The 26,238-nt window shown below is 47.1% G+C and overlaps 2 protein-coding genes across 19 annotated transcripts in view; both read left to right on the forward strand.

The window, feature by feature from the left end:
• Positions 1-1,268: 1,268 nt before the first annotated feature.
• Positions 1,269-26,238, forward strand: part of TPM1 (tropomyosin 1) — a 29,333-nt gene continuing 4,363 nt past the window's right edge. Inside the window, exons 1-10 of one of the 18 annotated variants that reach the window (XM_006079917.4) lie at positions 1,278-1,516; positions 2,590-2,715; positions 16,163-16,296; positions 18,254-18,371; positions 19,539-19,609; positions 20,391-20,466; positions 20,913-20,975; positions 21,263-21,332; positions 22,771-22,849; positions 24,407-24,607. In XM_006079917.4, the coding sequence (XP_006079979.1) occupies positions 1,403-1,516; positions 2,590-2,715; positions 16,163-16,296; positions 18,254-18,371; positions 19,539-19,609; positions 20,391-20,466; positions 20,913-20,975; positions 21,263-21,332; positions 22,771-22,849; positions 24,407-24,410 (855 nt within the window). In that variant the 5' untranslated portion in view covers positions 1,278-1,402 and the 3' untranslated portion in view covers positions 24,411-24,607. Of the gene's footprint in view, positions 1,517-2,266; positions 2,393-2,589; positions 2,716-7,769; positions 7,998-16,162; positions 16,297-18,253; positions 18,372-19,538; positions 19,610-19,867; positions 19,944-20,390; positions 20,467-20,912; positions 20,976-21,262; positions 21,333-22,770; positions 22,854-24,406; positions 24,608-26,238 lie in introns of those variants that run through there. The other 17 variants (XM_044925081.2, XM_044925082.2, XM_025295712.3 and 14 more) reach the window with 17 other exon arrangements.
• LOC123328075 (cytochrome b-c1 complex subunit 7-like) lies at positions 13,488-16,247 on the forward strand. The gene is given in 3 exon segments (XM_044925083.2): positions 13,488-13,839; positions 13,842-13,863; positions 13,866-16,247. Coding segments are annotated over 3 exon segments (345 nt in total). The 5' UTR covers positions 13,488-13,800; the 3' UTR covers positions 14,150-16,247.

The following is a 26,238-nucleotide window of genomic DNA, read 5'->3' on the forward strand; positions in this document are numbered from 1 at the left end:
CCCAACAAGACCCTCACCAGCTCTGCTTCAGCCAGTCTCAAGCAGGGTTTGGGAACAGCTCTTTCTTCCCTTCCCATCGAAAGTCTGAAAAGAGCAGGCTTTTCCCCATGGGGACTGGGAGGAGTAAGAGTTATAGGAGGAAATCCTCCTGCCTCTGAGCAGAGTTTACTGTACAGAGCAGGGCCTGTTCCCTCCTCAGAGTTATAGCTGTGGATACAATGACTTGGCTGGGATAACATTTATCCCTGTGTTCTGGTAACCTAGTACCTGAGTGCCTAACATGGAAAGAGGCCAACTCCCTAAACTCAGTGCAAGGAAAATGATTAAAAGTTAGATCTGGCGGCACCATAGGGATCATCTACCCCTCATCCCTAGGTTTAAAGATGTAGCACAGAGGCCAACTCGCTTGTCAAGGTTACAGAGCTGCTGGTGATAGAGACCAAAAAACTAAGTTGCCTGACTCTAAACTCAATAGCCTTTTCCGTTAAAGTCACAAACTCCCACCCACACACCAACAAACACACCCCACCCTTTGGGGAAGTACCACACACACAGGCACACACAGAACCGGGACCTAAGTCCCTAAGGTATACAACTGTCTCTCCCCTGGGGGACAGGGAACAGCATAAGACAGATTTGCAGACGTTCTGGCCCTCACCAGCAGACATATACAGCACCCCAGGCCTCCCTCCCAACTTGTCCTTTCTCTGCTCCAGTTGAGTTTCCAGAACATGAGAGCCAGCCCGGGCTGACACCCTGTAGGCAGGGCAGGCGCTGGGAGCGCATGGGCCTGGGCGCCGTCGCGGTGGCTGCGGGGACCCCAGGTCTGATGCTTAGCGAGCCGCTGGGTCTGGCGGCCCAGGAAGCGACGCGCATCCTCTACCTGCCCGGCTGGCTCCTCAGGCCTCCTGTGACTTAGGACGGCTCGGCTGGGGACCCTAGGGCCGGAGCGTGAACCCCGGGAGGAGGGGGCGCAGAGGGCGGAGGATAGCACCGAGGCCCCCGGTCCGGAGAGGCCCAAGTGCCCTCTCCCTGGCGTTCAGGTTTGGAAAACGGGAGGCCTCGCCCGGCGGCTGCCTCGGCTGGCTGCTCGGGTCCCCATATATAGTCATATCCACCGTCAACTGGGAGGCCGGCAGGCGGCAGCGAATGGGCGAGCAGCCCCCGCGGGAGCAGCGGGGAGGGCGTGGGGGGCGGAGGGAGGAGAAGGGGGAAAGGGGGCAGGAGAAAAAAGCTCTTCCAAAAAAGTATTGGCTGTCTTGAGGAATGCGGTCGCCCCCTTGGGAAAGTACATATCTGGGAGCAGCAGGCGGCTCTGCGCTCGCACTCCGGCTCCGCCGCTTCACCGCGCGCTCGCCTCCCTGCTCCCGCCGCAGCCCCAGGGCCCCTCGCCGCCGCCACCATGGACGCCATCAAGAAGAAGATGCAGATGCTCAAGCTCGACAAGGAGAACGCCTTGGATCGAGCGGAGCAGGCGGAGGCAGATAAGAAGGCAGCGGAGGATAGGAGCAAGCAGGTCTGCGCCTCCCCAACCGTGCGCCCGCGGGTCGCCCGCGCTCCGCCCGCCCTGGGGCCCGGAGCCCCGGGACCCGGCCTAGCACCCCTTCCTGGCCCCTCACCCCGAGGACTCCGGGAGCCATCCCCACTCCAGGGCGCCTGAGAAGCGGGAGGGGAAGAGCAGAACTGGCTTATTCTAACTTTTTCTCTTACCTGGGGACGCTTATTTCCCTTCTCCGGTTGCCGGAGCACGTCAAGTCCCATCAAGTGCTAGAGGCACTTGGTTCTGAGGATCAGAAAACAGTTTTGGATCTGGGGTTGGGGGAGAGGAGGAGGGTTGAAGGGAATCAAGTCCAGAAAGTTTTAGAAGTTCTTCTGGACTTTTGACCGGGGAATATAAAACATTCAACTGGGGGAGAGGGGAAGTCCGGGAGGGAGAACGACAGTCACGGAGTTTTTTTGGTTAAAACAAAGATGGGACAGAAGAGAGGGTATGGCGGGTGCGGAATCGGGCCCATCCATTTCTTCTGCAACGCTAAGTTGTGGCCTTGAGCCCACTGAGACCTCGGTAGGAGTCTCGTCCCCGGGAGCGGTGGGGGGGTATGAAGTAGCCTCGGGACAAGAGGAGGTTACCTAGGGACCCTTGAACCCCAACTCGGTGGCGCCCCAAAGCTGAAGGGCCCCAGCCAACCCGGTGCCCGTGTTGTGTGTGTGTGTCTAACACCCGGTCCGTGCCGGCCGCCCGCGCCCGCCCGCCGCCGCCCCCCAGCTCGAGGAGGACATAGCGGCCAAGGAGAAGCTGCTGCGGGTGTCGGAGGACGAGCGGGACCGGGTGCTGGAGGAGTTGCACAAGGCAGAGGACAGCCTCCTGGCCGCCGACGAGGCCGCTGCCAAGGTACCCCGGGCGCGCGCGGCGCGGCGCACGAATGGCTAACTCTGTCTCTCTCTCTCTCTCCCTCCCTGTCTTTCCCTCTCTCTCCCGCTGTCCCTGTCCTTCTGGCTCTGTGCACCCACAACCCTCCCTTGCGGGATCACGCTGCCTGCCGCACCCCCCACCCCGTCCCGTCCCCGTCCCCCACGGCCAACTCCCAGCTGGAAGATGAGCTGGTGTCGCTGCAAAAGAAACTCAAGGCCACCGAAGATGAACTGGACAAATACTCTGAGGCTCTCAAAGATGCCCAGGAGAAGCTGGAGCTGGCGGAGAAAAAGGCCACCGACGTAAGTGCACGCACACACTGCCCCCCTCACCTGCTGCCCTTGGGGCCTGCTCTGGGGGTCACCACAGAGGCCAGAGAACCATGGAGGAGGGTCATCTCCTCTTAGCTGGACACGTGCGCACAGCCTGCCATGGCCCAGAGCACTGGATGCTGCTGCCCTCAACTGCTACTGCACACGTTCATTTTTATTTCATCCATTCCTCTCTTTTTTCTCCTTCTTTCCCTCACCCCTGGGGTTGGAGGTGGGTGGGGGTGGTAAGAATCTGGGAGAACACAGCAACTGAAATTGGACTCTGGAGGTGAACCCTTCCCCGTGGTGGCAGAAAACCTCTGAGGTGTCATCACCAAGGTTTGTGCAAGCAGAATGCCTAGTTTTCTCCACTTTCTTTTTGCTATCTCTGGTGGGTGGGAAGGCCTGGTTTTCAGTGACCAATCTAGTCAGGATTCAGAAGACCTGGCCTCTATATTGAAAGAATGACATAGTGAGTGCTACTTATTCTGAGAAGGTTAAGCTTGATGGTGGGCCTCAGAAACCCTTGAGGCCTCCTTACCAGGGAAGTCTTAATCCAGCCCTTCAGATCTGCCTGGGAAGATGATACTTGCTTGGGTCTGCACTCTGAGGGCACTAGATACAGAAAGTAAGCTGGGAGTTATATATAGCTCAGTGCTTTATATGGTATAGTGTGCTAGCTGCCCCTGGTTCCCCTGCTCGCCCCGCCCGGACCTGCCAGCCTCTGACAGCCACCACATAGTCTCGAGGATGATGCACACACCACAAAAGCTCTGCCAGTATTTTGTCTTCTGCCCTCTGAAATCTCTTCTAGCTGAAGAGCTTGCCTCTTCTGCTGCAGAAGTCAAGACAGGCATTAGATTTCCAAAGGAATGACTTCTTTTTCACACCATTCTGGAAGCTAATTAAGCCTAGAGGCCCAATTAGGCAAGAATTCCTAGGGAAGTGAGCAACAATTTCAAGAATGTATGAGCACCGGGGAAAGCTATGCCCAGAAAGTTGAACGGCGAAGTGCAACAGCAGGATTTTTTGTATGGGAGTAAAGTGTACATTGATGGAGGGTCTGGGTTTTGAAATCAGTAAAGGCTTCCTGTGATGTGAAAGGTGTGAAATGTAATCTCCAAGCGTGCTTTGTAAATGAGAGATCCAGACACAGGACATTTAGAATCTGACAAAAAGAAAAAGTTTCAGTGAAGAGCAAGGTCCCTGGAGAGGGGGTTCAAGGAAGCACTGATTTAGCTAAAATATTTAACTACCTGGCTTTAGAAAAAGAGCCAAAAAACACGTATAATTCTGCACCAGTTTTGTATAATGTAGATCAGATGTCTGCTCCGTATATGGTTAAATGGAGGAGGCCTGTCTCCCCCAGATTCTCCAGCAGGACGTTTATTTAGCTTTTTCAAAAGAGCCGCTGATAGATCAAGGAGAGATATTCCTTATAAGGAAAAGAATGCAGAGAATTTGAAAATAGCCCAGTAAGACTGAAAGCAAGAGGAGAAAAAAGCTACTACAGTTCTTAAGGGGGAAAAAAATCATAATTATTGTGTAACTATGTGGTGCTATCATGTCTTTATTGAAAAATCTTGTTTAAGGGAGCTTTGGAATGAGATGAGGCAGAAGTAGCAAAGAGGATATTTAAAGCTAGTTGGAGGGGGGAGTGGGCGGAGCCAGGAGGAGGGGGAGGTTTCTGAAACTGTTTTCCCCCTCCCACTGGAAAACTGTCCCTAATATGGTACACTTTTTTGGGAGGGTAGTATATTGATTATCTTCCCCTTTTAGGTTGTTTGCAACCTGTAGGGATGTAGAAGACATTTGTGAAGAAATGTTTTATTTACAGTGATTCCTAAGTAGTAAAAATAGTCAAGACCTGAGGAAGAAGAGACAGATGTCACAAAGGGAAGGAGGAGGTAGGAGAGAGGTCAACTTCCTGAGGTTGAATCATATTACATTTGGGACTAGGGCATTGGATTGTCATTATTCACCAGTGTAAAGTATTTTTACATTTTTCTACTGCTAAAAACATTTTTCTACCAAATTTTCTACTAATTTTCTACCAAACAATTTACAAATCCTATTCCAGAAATGGGCTCGTCCTAACTCGAAAGGTTGTAATTCGCATGGTCGAATCTCTGATGGCTTTGTTTTGAATTTCTTGTGGTCTCTCCACCTAAGTGAGGCTGGAGGGGATCAAGGGCTCCATTTTCTTTGGCCTCAAACCCCTTCCCCAATAACTGTGATGTCTGTGACATCTGCAATATGTGAGTCTTTATTCCCTGTAGGTCTTTTCTTCCTAAATCAGTGATTCTCAACCTTAACTAAACATCATGGTTTAAAAACTTAAAATCCAAGCTGCACCCTAGGCCAGTTAGAATCGCTGGGACTGAGGTGATTCCAATGTGCAGCCAAGACTTAGAACAACTGTCCTAAACTCTTTTGTATGACATCAGCATGAAAGTGAACTCACCTGAAACTGACTTTCCCAGGTGTTTGAAAAGCAAGCCATTAAGTCACTAGTTGGCTGCTTGGAGCATGTGCACGTGTCCAGCATTTTCCAGGGCTCCTGAAGGTTCCCAGATGCCCCCTCTCCCACCCTCAAAGTTGGAGACCTACTGTCTGTACCCTTAGGGAAGCAGTTGTGACCACCCTCCTGACTAGACAAACTGTGGAAACAAAGCGAGAGGCTCCACCTACAGGATGCGAGAGCCCATGCTGGGACTTGTGAGTCTCAGCAGAGACTGTGATAATGTCCTTAGCAAATGAGTCAGAAAAGCAAGTTCAGTTGTTAGGGCTTTCGAGGAGGAGGGGGTTGTCAACTGTGTTTTCTTTCTCTTCAATATTCCCACACTTAACACATTGGAACTGACTTGAAGGGCCTTCTGTGAGAAAGGTGAGGAAAGAAAGCCATGAGACTTAGAAGACATTTAAAAACATAGCCCAAGGGGAGTATGGACCGAGACTTGTTCCCAGAGATTGTGTCCACTTTGGTTTTCATCCAGCTGCAGCCGGACGCTCTCATAGGGTTCTGTTGGCTTCCTTGGTGTGCTTTTTTTTTTTTTAACTTCTTGAAGGTTACATACTGTATTGTTGCATTTATATAACATTCAAACAATTATAAAATTATAGAGAAGAAAAATAGTAGATGCCAGGACTTATATAAGGGATGAGGCAGGGGATAAGTGAACATGACTTCAAAAAGGCAATTTGAGGAATCCTTGGGGTAAAGGAAATGTTCAGTATCTTGTCTGTATTTATTGTTGTGTAGTCACTAAGTGTCTGACTCTTGGCAGCCTCATGGACTGTAGCCTGCCAGGCTCCTCTGTCCATGGGATTTCTCAGGCAAAAATATTGGAAGAGGTTGCCATTTCCTTCTCCAGAGGATCTTCCTGATCCAGGGGTCGAACCCACCTGCATTGGCAGTCACATTCTTTACCTTGGTGTGCTTTTAAAAGGCTTCTCAGTCCAGCCCAGAATTGGTCAGATTCCAGATTACAACCTTCCTACAATCAGAGAAGGTTGTAACTAGAAGGGACCCTTGAGACAACTGTTTTTATGGAAAAGAAAGTAAGTTCCAGAGAGGCTGGCAGGTCTGAGGTCCCACAGATGGTTATGGGCCATAGCCTGACTCTTAAGACAGTGCTTGTGTGTGTGTGTGTTTGTTTTTTTTTTAAACTTTTTTATATTGGAATATAGCTGATTGACAATATTGTGTGATAGTTTCAGGTGAACAGGGAAGGGACTCAGCCAAATATATATGTATCCATTCTCCCCCAAACTCCCGGCCCCTCCAGGCTGCCACATAAGATTGAGCGGAGCTTCCTGTGCTGTATAGTAGGTCCTTGTTGGTTATCCATTTTTAATATAGCAGAGTGTACATGTCCATCCCAATCTCCATAACCATCCCTTCCCCTCAACCATAAGTTGATTCTCTAAGTCTGTGAGTCTGTTTCCGTTTTGTAAGTTCATTTAAGGAGTTTCATACCGTATTTCTCCTCTAAGACAATGCCTGTTATTAACTAAAGCTATCATTGAGTTACCTACTTACCTTGTATTGTGCTTCGCGCTTTCTATTATTTCATAATCCTCATGTACTACTTGGAGAAGGCAATGGCAACCCACTCCAGTACTATTGCCTAGAGAATCCCATAGGCGGAGGAGCCTGGTGGGCTGCAGTCCATGGGGTCGCGAAGAGTCGGACACGACCGAGCGACTTCACTTTCACTTTTCACTTTCATGCATTGGAGAAGGAAATGACAACCCACTCCAGTGTTCTTGCCTGGAGAATCCCAGGGACGAGGGAGCCTGGTGGGCTGCCGTCTATGGGGTCGCACAGAGTCAGACACGACTGAAGCGACTTAGCAGCAGCAGCACGTACTACTATTAACCGCGCTTTTACAGATGAAGTCACGTTGTTTTCCAAGTCACACAGCCAGGAGAGAACCAAAAGCCAGATTGTAACCTAGCAAGACAGCATTTAGGAGGTTTCCTCTGCAGTATGTTAGTGGTTTTCACGTCTTGAGTTTGGAGGGGAGGAGAGTTGTTGGGTTAGGATCTGGTGTTCTGGGGTTCTTTACAGTCCCTTTGGGGACACATTTAAGCCCCAAACCCCTCGCTCGGCTTCGCTCCCTCTTGGGCAGGGGAAATCTGGCAGTCCGGAGCGGAGCGCTCCCGCCGCCAGTAGGCGGCACAGTCGCCCCTTGCAGCCAAATCCGTTACTCCGGGTTCTCCGCGGCGCCAGGGCGGGGTGCTGGGAGTCGAAGTAACATCCTAGGCGCCGTGGGGCCCCGTCTCCTGCCCACCTGGTGCCCCCGCAGCGCGCGCCGCGCCCTTCAGCCAGGCAGCCGCGAGCATGCGCGGTGCCTCCCGCGACTGGCGAATTCCCGGAGTCCGCGGCGCGCGACCCGCCCCGCCCGCTGGGTCCGCCCCCGGCGCTCGCGCACCCGCTTGCGGTTCGCCTGAGCTTCCCGGGAGGCCGAGACTTCCGGGCTGAGCCTGGGCCGCAGGGGGCGCCGCCGTCGCGCGCTGCGGCCTGGGCGGGGCGGGCGGTCGGTCGGAGTGCTGCAGCGGCAGCAGCAGCAGGAGCGCAGCAGCCCGCCTCTCCCACCGCAGCCCGCCCGCTTGCCGGCCCGCCGCCGCCCGGCGCGATGGCGGGGAGCAGCTCGCTGGAGGCGGTGCGGAGGAAGATTCGGAGCCTGCAGGAGCAAGCGGACGCCGCGGAGGAGCGCGCGGGCAGCCTGCAGCGCGAACTGGACTACGAGAGGAAGCTGAGGGAGACCGTAAGGGACCCACCCATCACCCACCACCAGAGGCGCCTTCTCCCTGATCGCCCCCCCCACCACCACCCCGGCGCCCCGCAAGGCCTCCCGGAGCCCACCTTCTCTACCCCTCCCCCTGCCTCGGGGGGCACCTGGCGCACCTGGGCCCGCAGGTGTCGTCTGGGGAGGGGTCTTGCCCCTTCACCTCGGCCCTTTTCATCTCGCTGGTCTACAGTCAAAGAACCGAGGGGAAAGCAGGAGTGGTGTTGAGAAGGTTCTGGAAGCAGCACTTTCCCAGAAGGGGCTCTGTGTGGGGTGTTTGCGTTCGACACGGCGTCTCGGGTCCCCCGAGGCAAAGGGATGTGCCCTTTGCCCTCCTGGCATTATTTACTCGGAAGGTGGGGGCAAAAGAGGTCCCTCCTTGTGGAAATCTCTTCTTTTGGGAAGGACGCTAACAGATCACGTCTGAGGCATTGCCAGGTTTTGAGGCCCGGGGATGCTGAACTCGCCCATCTCTGTCTGACCTTGGTTTCTTGAAAGCCTGTTTCTCTGGGGTGGGTGAGACACTGACAGCGCGTGTTTTGACTTAGTATGCGGCCCTTTGCCTTTCCCTTTCTTAACCAGCCCTCCTCCCAAGTTCTCCTGTACAGATAGATGTTCCTTTGTTACCGAGTCTTGAAAAAGTTGGCTAAATGGCTATGATTATTGGGTGTTTTCTCCCGCCGGCTTCCCCCTCCCCCACTTTGAGTGTAATACCTGGCTTCCTTCGTTTTTCCTAGGCAAACGTATCCAGCCAACAGGAACAGGATCTCAGAGGTAGTTTAGGCGTTCGCTGTTTGGTTTTTGAGTGTGTGTGTTTTATATCAGGATACTCAAACACCTTGGGAATTTTAGGACAAGCGCTCATACACTGCCGTGCTTGTTGGGTGGGTGGGCGGGCGTGGGCACGCGCGTGCGCGGGGCCTGTGCGCGCTCAGTCGTGTCCAACTCTTTGCGACCCCATGGACTGTAGCGTGCAGTACTAATAGAAACCTTTAGAGAAGAAGTGTATGTAATGAGAAGTGTATGTAATGGTGTTATGGTGGGCTGTAGAAGCTATGGGACCTGTGTTGCATAAAATACCTAGAAGCAAATGGATCCTCTTAAGAGGAAAGCCTAACTAGATGCAGTTTCAGATAAAATGGAGAGGAACCAGGAAATCGATAGGCAAGAAATCATTTTCTGTAAAGGACAAGACAGCAAAGGTCCCATGGCTGTTTCTGCATTTCGCCAAGCAATGAATGAATTCCAATTCCTCTGACTCGCTGTAGTCCTTGAACCATTAGAACCAACAGAACAGGATGATGGATAAGAACTTTTGACCCTGGCTGCGAATCATTAAACGTCTCAGCCCCTCAGTTCCCGGACTGCACAATGTTTGTAATGGTAGTACTGGCCTGTTGTGAGGATGAAAAGAGTATGTGTAAAGAAGTTGCCATGGCACTTAGCACACTAGTGCCTTGTGTCAGTTAGTATTAGAATGGCTTTGCACTCTGCATCGCTCATTATTCCCTTGCTTTCAGTTCTCCAGCTATCAAAGGGCTTTAAAAATGGGATGCTCATTTCACTACATCTTAAAACACTCCATTTCAATGCTTCTAATCAATAATTCTTATTTCAACTTGAACAGAAAGAGGACACAGGCAGGCTGGAAGGAATGTTTGATGGGTCAAAGCGGTGTTAGTGGTGGAAGTTGGTAGAGCTTCCCTCCCCCTGCTAAGAAAGGGTATATGTGGTCTTGTACAGGAGAGCCTCTTATGGACTCCTGTCCTGGTGATTGATGTTAGACACAGAAGATAAATTTTATGAAGGGCACATTGTGACTATTACACTCACCTTCTCTCTTGGGCTTAGTTTTTATAACAGTACTCTTCCTGGGCCAGTTGGGTAAAGGTAGTGCTTTCATTCTTTTCAAAGCTTTATGTTAAAAAGTTTAAATAACTTCAGTTTTTAAAGTGATTTTTGAAAATAGTCTATCCAGAAGATGGGACAGACGGACACAGAACTTTTTATGAAAACAACTTAAGGACTGGGTCAGCCCACAGAAGAGGGAATTTCAGATTGAGAGGTGTTCCTAACTTACAAAACTGAAACTTGAAGATAGCTAATCTAAGGTGGTTTCTTGGTAGTTGTCAGACATAGCTGTGAGTTAAGCTAGCAGTCACAGTTTTTCTTGGCAGCAGAGATAAAAGTTTAGTGACAAAGTCGTGAACACTGCAAAAAAATATTTGGAGAGTTAGCTCTACATTCAGAGTCTCAAAGGTTCAGACAGGCTGTAGTTAATTGGCCCTGTTATACCAGCACTTACCTTGGAAAAAGCAGTCATCTCTCTTTTTCTACTGGTTTATTTTTTCCAAGGTGTGTGGGCCCTTCAAAATGTTGGAATGCAACTACTTTGCTCGATGTAATGGTTGACTCTAGGTCTTGTGACCCACTGGGGTTTTGTTTGTCTTTTGTCCTTATCAAAGGAAAAGAGGGAGCAAGAAGAAGCCAGGCCTCCTTTCTCCTTTCTGGATGGTACCCAGCAAACAAAGGGACTTACAGTTGAAACCTGTAGGTTCTTAATTGGTAACTTTATTAAATCATAGGAAAAACCAACTTACAAAAATCGCAGCCCTTTCCCTCTTTAGAATTGGTAAATATTTCTGAGACCAGGATTCTAAAAGTGTATTTTGTGTTCACACTGGCACCCCCAGGGTGGCAATAACCGGAGTGTACTCTCTGCCTTTCTGCTTTCATATATAGATGAGGCTAAGGCACTACAATGCCCTGTTCATATCCCTTCTCGCTCATTGTACAAATATGCCTCATGAATTATAGGCTTTGGTGCAGATAGAGAGGTTGTTTTTATCTCTTATCCATGGGAGTGCCCCTTAATGTCATGCGTGTTTTTTTTCCCCCTTTCCTTACCATATAAGGGCAGAAGTTTAACTTGGCTGTAGTGGCTTGGTCTTACACAGTAAAGGGTGAAACCGTCTGTGGACAACTACACTTGGCATGAAATAAAAAGACCTGACCTGTGATCATCCCATGCTGCACTCCAGTTCAGGAGGACTTGGAAAATATATTCAGAGGATTTGTTCTTAGAATATAATATTATTCTCCTACCATTATTTCTTCTTAGCAGTGTTAACAGGACTACTTGTTTTTAAAGTCATTGCTATTTTTAAATTGTCTCTAGGTATATTGACTGTAACATCTGGATTTTGTGAAAATCTAGGCCCTGTAAAAGTTTTCTTTCAGATCTGACTTGGAGAAATATTTTTGCTGTATTGTGTGGGCATGCCTTTGATGGCTTTGTAGCGTCTTGTAGAAGTGCACAGGAATGGTGTACAACCTGCCCTTATTTTCTGTATAGGTAGCTGGTGCCTTGTGGAAGAGGGCTTCCCAGGTGGCTCAGTGGTGAAGAATGCACCTGCCAACACAGGAGACAAAAGAGGCTTGGATTTGATCTCTGGGTCAAGAAGATCCGCTGGAGCAGGAAATGGCAGCCCACTCCAGTATTCTTGCTTGGAGAATCCCATGGACAGAGGAGCCTGGCATGCTATAACCCATGGGGTCGCAAAGGATCAGACATGAGTGAACAGCTGAGCACACCCCTTGTGGAAGGGGATGGGGCAAGGCACATACAGCTCTAAGGCACCTCATAAGTGCAGGGCACCTGGTGGTTGCTTAACAACAATTCTCCAGGAAGACAGTTGGTAGCCTTTACTAATATAGCAGTCTCTTTTCTGAGTAGCTCATAGCATGTTGAGACACAGTAGCATTTTTGAAATAAAAGAAACTAACATCCTAAACAAAGGCTTTGCCAGCAGTGTCAACACATGGGTTACCTTGTTAGAAGGTAACCTAGGACACTGAGGGTGATTTTCATGCTTGGAAATAATTTGCGTCTGGGGTCGTGACCCTTCCCAAATGCCTTGTTATTTATATCTGCTTTTTAAATAACAAAAGGTCCGGTGGCTGTGAGGTTTGTACTGAGGCAACAGCCAATGAAGTCTTAAGTAGACTGCCCAGGTATTGTGATGAAAACAACCTTAAAAAATACCTGAAGAAGCCTCAGAACTCAGAGAATACATACCAGAAATAAAAGCTAGTGAATGTGAGAGATGTGAGCCTTTTGAACACAGCATAATCCAAAAAAAAAAAAAAAAAGTGAAAAGAGTGCCCTTAATTGATGAAATTGAATGTATCTTCAGTTCTAGGGAGCCAAACTTAATTGTGATCAGACCAGTACTGTAAGGCCTGAGAAGCCTGTAAGAGTCCAGGTTTTTCCCTGGGGAACCTTTTGTAGGGATACTTACTCCCCAGATACTGCATTCAAATCCAGGCTGTAACCTACAAGCACCTTTGCCCATCTTGCTGTGAAACCTCCCAGGGCAGCAGCCATTGACTTCTTGGGTTGAGGGCAAATGCTCTGTGTCCTTGTGTGAGCTGTTCCCCCCTGGTATTACTTGATGATCTTTTTGATTTTATACCACGCCTTTTTTCAAAAAGCATTGAGAGGACTTGCTTAGCAGATGATAATGAGTACAGTTCTCCTAGTCCTGGTTAGGTTTTGTCCCGAAGGCCTTTCTTTGAGTCAGGGGCTTGAATTGGGGGTGACTTGTAGAGAACCTGCCGTGCTGATGTCAGAAGGTGGAAAGACCTCATAGGTGAGAACCAACAATTCCAGGGCTTCTCTGAGGCTCCAGGAAGCCTTGAAAAGTGAAACAGGCGAGCCTGTACAGGAGGAGCAGGGAACTGGGGTACTCCTCCTGTCTCCCACTGATGGCTATGTGACCCAAGCATGCTTCAACCCTCAGGATCAGAGGTCCCTCCCTCTTCCTATTTGCTCAACAAAGAGCTGCATAAGTGCTTCCTGTAGGCTTTGCTGGAGTCTTTGGGTGGGGTGGTGGGTGGGTGCTTTTTTATAGTGCAGATTCCCACCTTCCTCTCTTGACCTCTTGGATCAGAATCTCTAGGAATGGGGCCTGGAAATGTGTACTTTGCATATGTGTCTTCAGGTGAACTCAGACAGCCATTTGTGGGAATTAGGGACCCTTCGAGCTAAACATCTGAGACCCCATTTTTGTGAACCACTCACAGGTCTGTTCTCTGCGTTGACCCAGTCCTGGCTCCTGGAACTGGTCTCCATTCCTGGCTGTTGTTTGGGTGCCCTCTCTGGGGCCTATCGACTAGTTTTCCTATAGGACACAACCCCTAATGTAGATTCTACAAAATGCTCCAAGGGGGAAAGAAGTTCCATTTATAAAACTGCATCCAGAGCTAAAGAAAGAGCAGAGTGGAGGCCAGAAGAGCAAAGATTTGAATCAATGGGGGTTCCTCTCAGGGAGGGAGATCTTTTGTGCAGAGGCAGGAATGAACATGAGTGCTGTCTCCAACACCCCAGGTACATGGGAGCCTGGGGACCCAGAGTGGCCTGTCACCTGAAAGGTCCTTTCCCCGGAGCACAGTCTCCTTTCTGTGAGTACAAAGTCCTTGAGGTCAGGGCCCAGATTGAAAACAGCTGGAAACTTCTAGTGTGGTGGCTACAGAAATTGTTTTGAAAATCTTGTTGACATTTCTCTGGCCACAGCACCTATAACAAGCATATTTAAGAAAGAGGGAGAAAATACTTTTGAGTACATGACCTAGATACTCTACTGATTTTTTTTCTTGGTGGTATTTTAGGGGGTGGGTTTGTTTTGCTCTTCATTTTAGTTTTCAGCTTTCAGAGTTGCTTGCTTGTCCTCCCACCCCAGTTCATAAAAGGAATAGAATTTTCCTTCTATCTCAAGTCAACATGGCAAACAGGCCAGCCGTTTCAGCATCAAGCAGATGGAGCTGGAGGGTATTTGAAAATGGTATGCAAGGCTACTGGGTTCAATAAACTGGGCTTAATGCCAGATGATGATACAATATATGAGAATGACGACGTAAAAGAAGCCATAAGAAGGCTTCCTGAGAACCTTTATAACGACAGAGGGTTTCGCATTAAGAGAGCGCTGGACCTGAGCATGAGGCAGCAGATCCTGCCTAAAGGGCAGCGGACAAAATACGAGGCAGATAAATTCTACCTTGAACCATATCTAAAAGAGGTTATTCAGGAAAGAAAAGAGAAAAATGGGCAAAGAAATAATTTAGTAGTCTAAATCTGTGGATACAGCTGTCCTCAAGTATTTTTATGAAATTGGTTAAACCTGAAATGTATAATGTAGAACTATTTGGGCTGTAAATGTATTGCTTTAAATACATATTATAATTATTGGTGGGGGGGAGGTGGGGGGAAAGGAATAGAATTTTCCTGGAACTGGAAAATACAGAAATCTGACCTGACCCAAAGATATGCCGTTAATGTATACCTTCTTCCAGTTTTGTTTTGTTTTTTAATACAGGGCTAAAAACTTTTAAAAGTTCTCGTACTTAAGAAATGTGTTATCCATATTACCCTCATCCCTCCCCCCACCGCCAGCCCCCAAAAAACTAACGTTCACTGGCCATTGAGGCCTGGTGGGGCCCAGTTCCCTCTGTGCATCTATAATGATTGACTTTGTGGGCAGGTACAGTTGTAAACTGACCTTGGATTCACTTCACATTCCCCTACTCCCTGCCTCCATCAGCCAGTTGTTACTACATAGTTAATTTTTGATGAGATAAAAGTGTATTTGAATGTTTTTATAGAGTCCTTCACGAGGTTGGAGATGCCCTGATCACCTCTCTTTCCCAGAGAGAACTCGGCTTTTAAAATTTTACAAATCTAGATGAGCAGAGAGCAGAGTGTTCTCATGTTCCTTTAGTTCAAGGCTATGATCGAAGACTCTCACTACTTGTACATTTCAAGCCCATGTACCATGGGTCCAGAACTCAGAAAGTTGCTTTTGTTTAAGTTGTTTTTGCTTATTTTATTCGGTAGACATTTACTGAGCCCATACTCCATAGAGAGAATCATGATTCCTTGCACATAAGAAGGAATGTGAGTAAGGAAGACAACACTGTAGGTAGAGAGCTAGCATCGTCCCTAAGTGCAGGCCGTAATTTTTAGAAAACTCCCAAGTGTCCTGAAAACCCCATCATTGCAGGATAAGCACACATTTGAAGTAGATGACGTGAGTCTGAGTGAACTCCAGGAGTTGGTGATGGACAGGGATGCCTGGCATGCTGCGATTCATGGGGTCGCAAAGAGTCAGACACGACTGAGCGACTGAACTGAACTGAACTGAACTGAAAGTAGATGAGGAAACGCTACCAGATTAGCAAATTCCATCTTTCACTTCCATGTGTAATATTTAAATAGCCACCAATGCAAGTGTATGTAATGGACCCAGCCAGTCTTGCAAGTGTCCTGAGGCTCATAGTAACAAATGCTTATAACTGTAGGTAAACATCACATCCCAAAAAAAGGAGCATATTTCAGAGATAGATACCAAGTGAATACAGTATCTGTACTGCTTTTCTTCTAAGGAGCTTGAAACTCTTCTTGTAGCAACCCTGACTTGTGAGAAATGCCTGTAGGCTTAGGTCACAGGCGCTTGGGAAATTTGTCTTGGCGCTATTCCAGTGTGACCTGTTATCCTCAAGAGGTGCTGAAGGGCACGGGGGCTTACTGGGTTTTGTTGTGTCTCTGTATGATTTTATATTTTAGAACCACTGCACTTAAAAATCTTTTAGTTCCTAAAATATTTAATAAAGCCCCTTTGAGAATGTGATCAGAAGAAAGGAGAATTGAGACTCCTGAGTCAGAGTTCTCGCCGAGCTCCTCTCATCTTATGTGATGGGGCCTGGGTCAGTCCTGTCGCTTCTATCCACACCTCAGCCCCCACCATGTGAGGTGGCTGTGATGAAGCTCCCGTCTGACAGTCAGGTAAAGCCAGCCTGTTGAAATCTGTGGTAGAAAGGAACCAAATGAGAAAGCGTTGCTGACAGTCTCTCTGTCTCGCAGGGATGATATGTGTGGATTTGCATATAGCCCAAGGTGGACAACCACTGGATAAATCAATAGATGAACATATCCAGCAACTCCAGAGTTGACCACGGCTTGTAGCACACTTTAGGGTAGCTCACCACAAAGCCAGGCTTCCTTGTTGAACTGTTTCAGTCCAGCCCCTCTTGAAGGCACTACCCTCACATCCTCTCCAACACTAAAACACCTCTCATTCTCTGCCCAGGCTGAAGCCGACGTAGCTTCTCTGAACAGACGCATCCAGCTGGTTGAGGAAGAGTTGGATCGTGCCCAGGAGCGTCTGGCAACAGCTCTGCAGAAGCTGGAGGAGGCCGAGAAGGCAGCAGATGAGAGTGAGAGGTGAGGCCCCCTCGTCCAGCCCACCTGTTAGCACAACCTTTCCCCCTGATGGAACCAGAGGGCTCTCTGATCTTGGGTGTCTGAGGATTTCACAGCACCTTGGTGCCATTTCCTCACTTGATCCAGGGGTAACTACTGGTTTTATTTGTTAAACACTAGAGGAACACTTTTGTTTTAAATCTCATGGTTGCAAAGAAGAAAAAGACTCTGTTCCTGCCCTCCTAGAGCTCACCACCCAGCGAGGGAGATGGATGTATAAACAGGAGGTTCTAGGGATGTGATTTGGTTCTTTCATTCCTGCTGACCATGGAGCAATTCTGCATTTTGTTTAAAAGATAACTTTATGTTAAAATACACCAAGAAGGCTTAGGCTGAGGTAAATAAAGTATGGGCTGTCAGTTGTCAAATAGCCCAACAAATGAGTGAAAGAGAAAGCACAGATAAAACAGAAATATAATCCACAAAAGTAAGTTGTGTTGGACTTAGTAAAGCTGGTAAGTCATGCGTGCACAAGTAAATACAGTCAGATCTGCATGTCCTCTGAGCCCACTCACCCTGTGACCTGGCTCTCCCTGACTTATGACCCCAAGATCCAGCCTTGGGGTAGTAAAGGAAGACCAGGGCCATATCAGCCATCATGTTATTCCAGCAGGCATTTTTTCTCATGCTTAGCTGCTCAAGTTAATGTACTCCTGTTGCTTGGAAGCACTCCAAGAAAGACTCCATAAGACTGGAGAGAGTTCTGTCCTTAGAGAGATGAGGAAGCAGTGTAGTGTCTCAGACACTGGCAGTCCGTATCTGTGCTATGACCTGGCAGATATATGCAGTCAATCATTTTGTCCCTTTCTCCATTTTTGAGGTGCATTTCTACTCCCTGCCACCATGGGAAAAGGGTGATTTCAGACTTTAGGATTAAAAAAGCTCGTTAGCTGAAGTTTTTCAGTTTATTATGCACCATTGTGTGTTGTCTCTTCTAACTAAGAGTTTTGGAATTTTTAAAGATGACTCACCATCTCTTCAGAGAAGGCAATGGCACCCCACTCCAGTACTCCTGCCTGGAAAATCCCATGGACGGAGGAGGCTGGAAGGCTGTAGTCCATGTGATCACTGAGGGAGGGTCAGACACGACTGAGCGACTTCACTTTTACTTTTTACTTTCATGCATTGGAGAAGGAAATGGCAACCCACTCCAGTATTCTTGCCTGGAGAATCCCAGGGACAGAGGAGCCTGGTGAGCTGCAGTCCATGGGGTCGCTAAGAGTCGGACACGACTGAGAGACTTCCCTTTCACTTTTCACTTTCACGCATTGGAGAAGGAAATGGCAACCCACTCCAGTGTTCTTGCCTGGAGAATCCCCGGGACGGGGGAGCCTGGTGGGCTGCCGTCTATGGGGTCACACAGAGTTGGACACGACTGAAGCAACTTAGCAGCAGCAGCATGGTCAAATACTAGCAGTTTCATTTGGTTCAATCTAATAGTTACATTTGTGGCTAAAGGGGTAAGAACAGTTACTTTCTTTGTGGGAAGAAAGTACACAAAGGTAAATTTGCTTTTGTTCTAACCTTGATCCATTTCCAGGCTGAGGCTTACCACTGGAAAAGGGAAGAAGTCCCATTATTTATACAGCAAGTAAAGCATGTTGGCTTTTCTGATTCCATCCCTTCCAGATTCAAAAAAAAAGGACCATGCCATGGTGCCTTTCATTTAACATGAGCTGCCTGGACAGTGTCAGCCGTACCAAAAGTGTAAGCTTTCCTTCACAATAAACAGAGAGAGGGAAGTGGATGTCTTTTCCTGCCTTCGGCTCTGGAAAGTCTCACTTCATGGCTTGGAAGATGAAAGTAGCTATGTTTCAGTCTGTCAGTCACACTGAACCTCACAAATCATGGCTGTGCAATGGGAGTTCATGGAAGGCACCTCTAAATCTTGGCTTTTCATGCCAATCTTCCTTTTCAGAGGCATGAAAGTCATTGAGAGCCGAGCCCAAAAGGATGAGGAGAAGATGGAGATTCAGGAGATCCAGCTGAAAGAGGCCAAGCACATCGCTGAGGATGCTGACCGCAAGTATGAAGAGGTCAGATCCTGGAGCTCGAGGCCTCATGGGTCCCAGCCATGGCCCAGAAGCAGGGACTGGGGGAGCAATGAAACCATCTGCTTCCTTAGCAGAAATGGGTGTTTTTGAGAAGGAGATTTCCTTTGTCTCCAGAAGATGGTTCTTAATTTTGATCCTGCTAGGGAGTCATTTGCACTGGGAAAGACCAGGGATTTGTTGTCCCCCCACCTTCAAAGACTAGGACAAAAGATCTTTGGCCAGACAGCAGGGAAGGTTGGGTCTCTTATGCTTTGTGAAAGGAGTCTCTCATGCTGTCACCATGCAAGCAGTTATCCCTAGTGAGATCCACCTGGTGCAACCCAGTTTAGGCAGTGTGGAGACACAGACCATACATTTGCTCCTGGATTCATGGAGGCACCTCTCAGTCTGTCCTCTCTCCTCACGATTCCCAGGTGAATCACCTCCTGGTCATGTCCTCATGAAAGCACCCTCCTGTGTTAAGAGCCCACATGACTCTTTAAGGTTTTAGTTTTCCCTTTAGCTCTGCTGAAACACCACTGACTCTTCATCATCATCATCCTCTCCAGGTTATTCTATGCTTACTAATTTTGAAATGCTTGATAGGATCCCTTTTTCCTGGTCCTTTCTTCTTTTGACCTCATTAGTCATCTTACCAACTTCTCATGTTAGCATTTCTTGCTATTTCTGTTGGCATTTTTAACCTCCTCCACCAAAAGGAAGTGGAGGTTCAGAGCTCTAAATTGATGAAGTTCTTTTAGGGTTATTTTCAGTCTTGCCTTGCAGCTCCCACCTTTTCAGCATAAAAGGCGTCTTGTCTCATCATCCTGCTATTTCAGAGATGGTGAATTTCATCTCTCCTCCTCCTTCCACAGTTGGTCTGGCTGCTGTGTAATTATACAGACTTCACTTGGGTCAGACTTCAAATGTGCCAGCCTACTCATAACTGACCATTCTGGATCTTTGTGAGCAGATGGCCTCCTCTCCATGGGCATTCCTGGTGGAGAGTTGCTTCCCCTCCAGTCCACGGGAGAGAGGATCATCTTGTTTGTAGGCAAGAACTCCCAGGGGCTGAGTCTAGCCCCTGCCCTCCTCCCCCCCCCCAACACACACCGTCCTCAGAACTTGGAAGCCCCATGGTGTCTGTGTTTTGTGTGTGTCCTGCTGCAGGTGGCCCGTAAGCTGGTCATCATTGAGAGTGACCTGGAGCGTGCAGAGGAGCGGGCTGAGCTTTCAGAAGGGTAAGCGGGCCCGGCGCCAGGAGGCCCTGTGTGGGGTGCTGCGGAGCAGTGACTAAACAGCATGACCTTCTGGCAGCTGCACATTTACCTGTTTCAGCTCCGGGCTCCTCATGTGCTCATTCGACATGGATGAGCCACGAGTCTGGAACATGGAGGACTTGTGTGGGGTGTCTGTGTATGAATGCGTGTATCACTGCATGCCTTACCTGCACACTGATTTTGAGAATGGCCTTGTGCATTTCCTGTGTCCACTAACAGCCAAGTTCGACAGCTGGAAGAACAATTAAGAATAATGGATCAGACCTTGAAAGCATTAATGGCTGCAGAGGATAAGGTACTGATGGCTCATGTATGGGTTTTAGGTTTAACTGCAACCCAGGCATCTTTCAGCTTCCAATGCCTACTGGTCCGTTTTTATAACGACTGCACCTTCACTACACCCTCTGCTATCTTATATCTTGCTTTAAGTGCTTTCTTTGGGTCCTTTATACTCTTTTGTTTTTCCTTCATAAATGCTCTTTGGTGCAGCCAAAAAAGAAGCCAAATCATCACACTTTGAAGTTGTTGAATTTTGTCTCCCCACCTCTCTGCATTGGAAGGAAGGTCCAGGGCAGTGTCCATGGTGAAATTGGACATCTCAGCCCCTGATGGTTTGGCTTCTTTAAGGCAGCCCTTTGTTCTCTAGGACTTGGTTTTCATTTTTTTCCCATCCCTCTCCTTTTTCTCTCCTCCTTCCTCTGGCCTGTCTCCCACCCTTTCTACCTCTGATCGAAAACATTAGCAAATGTGCCGAGCTTGAAGAAGAGTTGAAAACTGTGACGAACAACTTGAAATCACTGGAGGCTCAGGCTGAGAAGGTAGGCCAGGAGCACCATGTGGGGGAGAGGCATCATTTAAGAGCTACTCAAGAGACACCCCCTTTTTCCCTTCCGAGGCCCTGCCAGTCAGAGGAATAGTCCATTAGACACTTTAGCCAGAGGCTTCCTGATGGTTATTGATACCAGATTCTTTTTTTTTTTTTTATTCAATGGAAAATCCATTTTGTGTTGAGTATGTGAGTCATCCATAACAATTAATTTAAACGAAGTGCCAAATGGATAAGTGATCTTGTTCTTATCCCATGTAAAACAATAGGCAGGAAAGCAGAGACTGCATTGTGGCATGCCATCTGATCCCAGAGGCTCCATTACCTCCTGAGAGATGCTCAACATCTGTTGGCTGGGCTGGCACTTTCTTTGTATTAGAAGACACAAGTATAGGGTGAGCTGTGGCCTGACATCTGGAACGTTCTTTCTGATTACAGTACTCGCAGAAGGAAGACAAATACGAGGAAGAGATCAAGGTCCTTTCTGACAAGCTGAAGGAGGTAATATTAGGGGTGTTTTGAACAAAGCCAACTGGATTGAGTTTGTCTCTGTGGAGCCGAGACATTTTTCATTTTAATGTTACAATGATCCAGGAATATTCCGGGGTGGGCCTGGAGAGCCAGCAGTGGTAGCCAGCCACCTCTCACCGTGGTGATTCACTGGTGGGTGGTTTCAGACCACTTTGTGGGTGCCAGGCTTGACTTTCATTTTCTGGTTTCCCTATCTTTATAGCTACCGGCCACCTAAAACTTCCCAATTTTGATTGAAATAAATTGAATTATTGCAGGCTGAGACTCGGGCTGAGTTTGCGGAGAGGTCAGTAACTAAATTGGAGAAAAGCATTGATGACTTGGAAGGTAAGATCTTAAGTCTTGTTTCTAACTTAGTCCTTATGGCTGAATACCGACGTGGCAAAGTGACTTTCCAGTCATGGCATCCTCCTTGACACACTCCTTTGCTCTTGCACATTTTTCCGGTCTGCTCTGTGGAGTTCTATGGCTCTTAAGCTCTCTGATCGCCAGATGACCTCTAGCCACCAGACGGGGCCCGTCTTCTTTTTGTAACAGCAGATGCCAAGTGGCTGTACTGCACACTCTGAGAAGTGTGGCTGGTTTATTTTTCACTGTGAGTGAGGCAGTTGTAGGTGAGAATGACTGGTGTGTTTTCTGTCTTTAGTGATACCTTCTTATTGTCAGAATGGTAAGGATTTGGTTTTTAGGCACAACTTAATCTTTCCCCGGGTGTGAATTCAATGTAAGGGCTTGGGTTTATTTTTCTAAGTTACTAATCATCTTGGCATATGCTCTGTGCCCTGAAAGGGGGTAGAGGGTAACAGGGCATTATTGCACTTGGACATTATACGTAAGCATTTCTTCGCTAAGATATTGAGGTTTTATTTTGGTAACACCCTCTCTGAGGTCTCTCAGAAATTCCAAATGTTGAGCTCCAAGGCTGTGAAAAAAGAAAGAAAAAAATATGTAAAATATATGCATCAAAGGTGGAGGGGGCTAGAGAAGGAAGTGGGGGTTGGTTCAGATGATACCCAAGCTGGTGGAAAAGAGAATGTGACACATGGTGCAAAACAGTCTCCAAGCGTAGCAAGGTATGACACCTTCATCGTTAGAAAAGCTGAAGTGCAAGCTTGGCACAGTGACACTGTAAGAAGCGTGGCTCTCCTCGGTTTTCAAGCCTCCTGGGCCACTGAAGGAAGCTTGAGTGGGAAGGCCACAGGGAGTAGTCTGGATAGCACCGAGAAATCCATTTCCCAGTGGTCTAGTTCGGTCAGGAAGTCAGTGGTTTGAAGGTGGAGCCAGATAAGGATTACAGACTGTAGTCACAAGTTGTTCCTCCAAAACAATGCCCGTGGCTATTTTTTCCACTGTTTATAGTTGCAGGTGGCTGACTACTCCAGTGTAGTTAAATTATAGCTCTATAAAAGCAAAGCTGTCCTGTTGCTCCTCCCCAACCGGGAGATAGCCTTCTGTGGTTTTGTTTAGGGTTTTAACATGGTTTACTGGTATCCCTACCATATTTGTTACGATTTTCATATTGAGTTTCTTGTTTTATTTTCTAATGGGTTTTGTTCTTTCTGTTTTTGTTTCAATCTTATTAAAAACAAAACAAAACAAAACGCACGTCTCCTGCATTGGCCACCTGCTGCGGCATCACTTCCTTCATGCATTGCCCTTTTCTTGCTGCTGTGTCGGGATGGTGTCCCTGCCACCCTCATTCACCTTCCATCTCTTGATCACTCTCCATGTCCTTGCACCTCTGCCTTCCACTTCCTGGTCATAGACGAGTTGTACGCTCAGAAACTGAAGTACAAAGCCATCAGCGAGGAGCTGGACCACGCTCTCAACGACATGACTTCCATGTAAATGTTCATCCACCCTGCCTGCTCACATCCGTGCCCTCATGCTAATATGATCAGTTCGCCACCACTCCCTCTTGTATCTCCAGAATCTCCGCCTTTACACCTTTCTGCTCACTCTCTTTGCACAATCTAGGAGAGTCATTGTTTGTTTGGATTTTTTTTTACATTCTACTAGTATACAGGCCAAGTAGATTGTCTATACAAACCATCTTCCTTTCAGAATCCATTCATTTCACATTGTCTCAGCTAGATCATTCCCACCATGCAGTGAACTGGCATATAAGTGACTTGGGCACTATACTTGTAGGAACGTACACTAGGCTCAAGTGAAATCAGTGGGCCATGCAGTCGTGCAAGAATTGCCCAAGAAATAGCAAAAGCCAGTTTTCTGTGATTCAATTAAATATAATGTGAACATTTTTTATTAAAAAAAAAATACAAATTTAAGGAACTCTACACCCTCAGATGACTGAGGCTCTGAGAGGAGGGAAATTGATCCAGAACAGCATAAAGGATGTTGCTGTAAAAATCACATCTTTCTTTTAAGAATTTTAGACAAAAATGAACCTATTGCTGAGTAGCCAAGCCTTTAATTTTCTGTTTATATAAAAAGAATTAACATATAAGCACCACAACCTGTGTCAAAGAAATGGGACATAAAGCATAGATTGTGTGCTCTTAAGCACATCATGTATTCTTTAGGAGGGGTTTAAGTTTCTGTTTATATAAAAAGTAATATACAAACACCACAACCTGTATCAAAGAAATGGGACATAAAGCACAGATTGTGTGATATGAGTTTGAGGGTTAATGGCCTGGCTTTTACTACTGCTGGGCAGTAAGGGTGGAGTAAATAGTCTTAATCTCACGAGAACCTGGAGCATACACAACTAACTTTCGTATTACTAACCAAGCCTGAACGTTGAACCGGTTCTGCCCCACTAAATTCTAACTTGGAGTGTTTCACAGAGGCTTCCTTTTAATCTCACAAGATGGCACTGAATTCCACATAAGCTGGAAATTTCGCTTTCCAGGCCCACCTGTCATTCCTTTACCCATGCAGAAAAATGGTAGCCTGAAGAGTGTTGGCATGTGCCTGCTGCTTTACACATTATAGAATCATCATGCTACCCCCGGAGACATGACTGTTACCATGGAAACTGGAGAAAATTGCATCCTCTCTCCACTCATTTATAAATGAGGGGGTAGATCAGATCATCTGTCTCTGATTGCTAAAATGTGGTGATTCTATGAGGAAAACTTGCAACATCACGTTTGGTTATGTACTCTGAAAGGTGGGCTTAGCTTAAAATCTGAGTTCTGTTCACTGGTCTTCTTACAATGATCCCTCCTGGAGAAGAGGCTTGTGCTGGCCTCGGGCCCAGGCCCTGGTGGGCAAGGATTTACATCCTCCCACAGGTGTGACTGGCAGCAGGTTTTGCATGTCTGCTTCTCACCTGTTTCGAGTGCTGCTCTCATCTGTTCACTTAGCTTCCCTGTTTTCTGTTGTGCCACTTTTTTTTTTTTCTGTTTCTCCCACCTTTTCTCTTCATGCAGATAAGTTTCTTTGCTTCACTTCTCCCAAGACCCCTTCATCGAGCTGGATGTCCCACCTCTCTGAGCTCTGCAGTTTGTCTGTTCTCCAGCTGACCCTGATTCTTTCTTTTCACATCCTGCCTTAGGGCCAGGTACACACTGTGCTTCCTGTTGTACAGAAGCTCTTCATTTCAGTGTAAAATAAACACTATGTAAGCTGTTTCTGTTTGCTATTCTTTTTACTTCTTATTTATTGATATTTTAGTTTAAACGCTGAATAAAACCACAAATCTGCTTCACACACAGAAGGGTTAATTTTTGGCTGCTGCTTTGCTTTTTTTTTTTTTCCAATTCTGAACATCATTCATTAATATCAACAATCTCTAAAGCGGTAGTTCCTTGTGGAACTTTTTCAAAATACACATGTCTGGGCCCATCTCTGGGTTTTGGTTTGGAAAGGTTAGAGTTAGGTCCAGGGATGTTTTTTAGGGATTGGGATGGTACTGGTGTATGAAATGGGTTGAGAACCTCCACACACAGGATGTTGCTTGTTTAAGCCAGAAGGTCTGCCTTGAGCAGGGCCTTCGTGTGCAGATGTTGAGTTTGGGATGTGGTGAGCCTGCTGTGTTGGAGAAGGAAATGGCAACCCACGCTAGTACTCTAGCCTGGAAAATCCCATGGACGGAGAAGCCTGGTAGGCTACAGTCCATAGGGTGGCAAAGAGTCGGACATGACTGAGCGACTTCACTTTCACTTTTCACTTTCATGCATTGGAGAAGGAAATGGCAACCCACTCCAGTGTTCTTGCCTGGAGAATCCCAGGGACGGGGGAGCCTGGTGGGGTTGCACAGAGGCAGACACTACTGAAGTGACTTAGCAGCAGCAGAGCCTGCTGTGTTGGTATTTAGATGGTCCTGCTTGAGAGTGGGTAGCTAACTACGGAAAGGCTGCCAACCCACACTGCTAGAATATCCGGAAAGATGAAAAGGATGTGGATACAAAAACAGTGTAAGTTGAGATCATTGTTGATCATCCTTTTACAACACAAAGAAAAGTATATTCATTCCTCAGCCACCTTCATTTTGATCATGAAATGACACTCTTAGGTTTTAGGAACATATGAGTATGTTCAAGTCAAGATTTATTTTTTTGCTCTTAAGCACATCATATATTCTTAGGAGGGGTTATATAATCTTTGTGATAACTTTTTTTTATTTGTGAATATTTTTAAAGCATAGCTATTAAAGTTGGTTCTTTTTTTTTTACCCCCTAAAAATAGTAGAAATTGTTCAGTTATGGTTTATCAGTTATATTTATAAATTAAAGAACAGCATTTAAGTGATTTTTTTTTAAACGTATCACAAAATTAGAACTTTAAAATGATGTGGAGTTTTCTCTCTTAATGCCCAACACTTCTCATCCTCAACAATCTGACTATGTTTCTCCTGTGTTTTAAATGTGGGTGATTGTTATCTATGTATAGTTTTTCTGAGCCTAAGTACTTATATATCCCTATGTTCAAATAAATTTGAGCAAACTGAAAATGTCAGTCACTCTACAAAGACTTCAGAACAGAGTAAAAGTACTCTTTTTAAGAGGGCTGTGAATTCAGTAGTAGTATAATAGACTTTAAAAAATTTATAATCTAGACAGTCTCTCCCTTGAGAGTGTCAGGACTTCTGTAATTTCTTTTCTTTTCCTAAGGCTTCTTGGGCCTGCTTTTGACTGATTCCTGCTTTGTTCTTTTAAAATTCAGAGTAATAAAAGTGGGCCCTTCTCTGAGTAACCCTGCTTTCTGCCACAGAAAGAAATGACAAGTCTGAAAGTGGTGCTGAACAGATGTTTAGTTAGTT

This window comes from Bubalus bubalis, chromosome 11 (assembly GCF_019923935.1).
Source record: "Bubalus bubalis isolate 160015118507 breed Murrah chromosome 11, NDDB_SH_1, whole genome shotgun sequence".
Classification (NCBI taxonomy): Eukaryota; Metazoa; Chordata; class Mammalia; order Artiodactyla; family Bovidae; genus Bubalus; species Bubalus bubalis.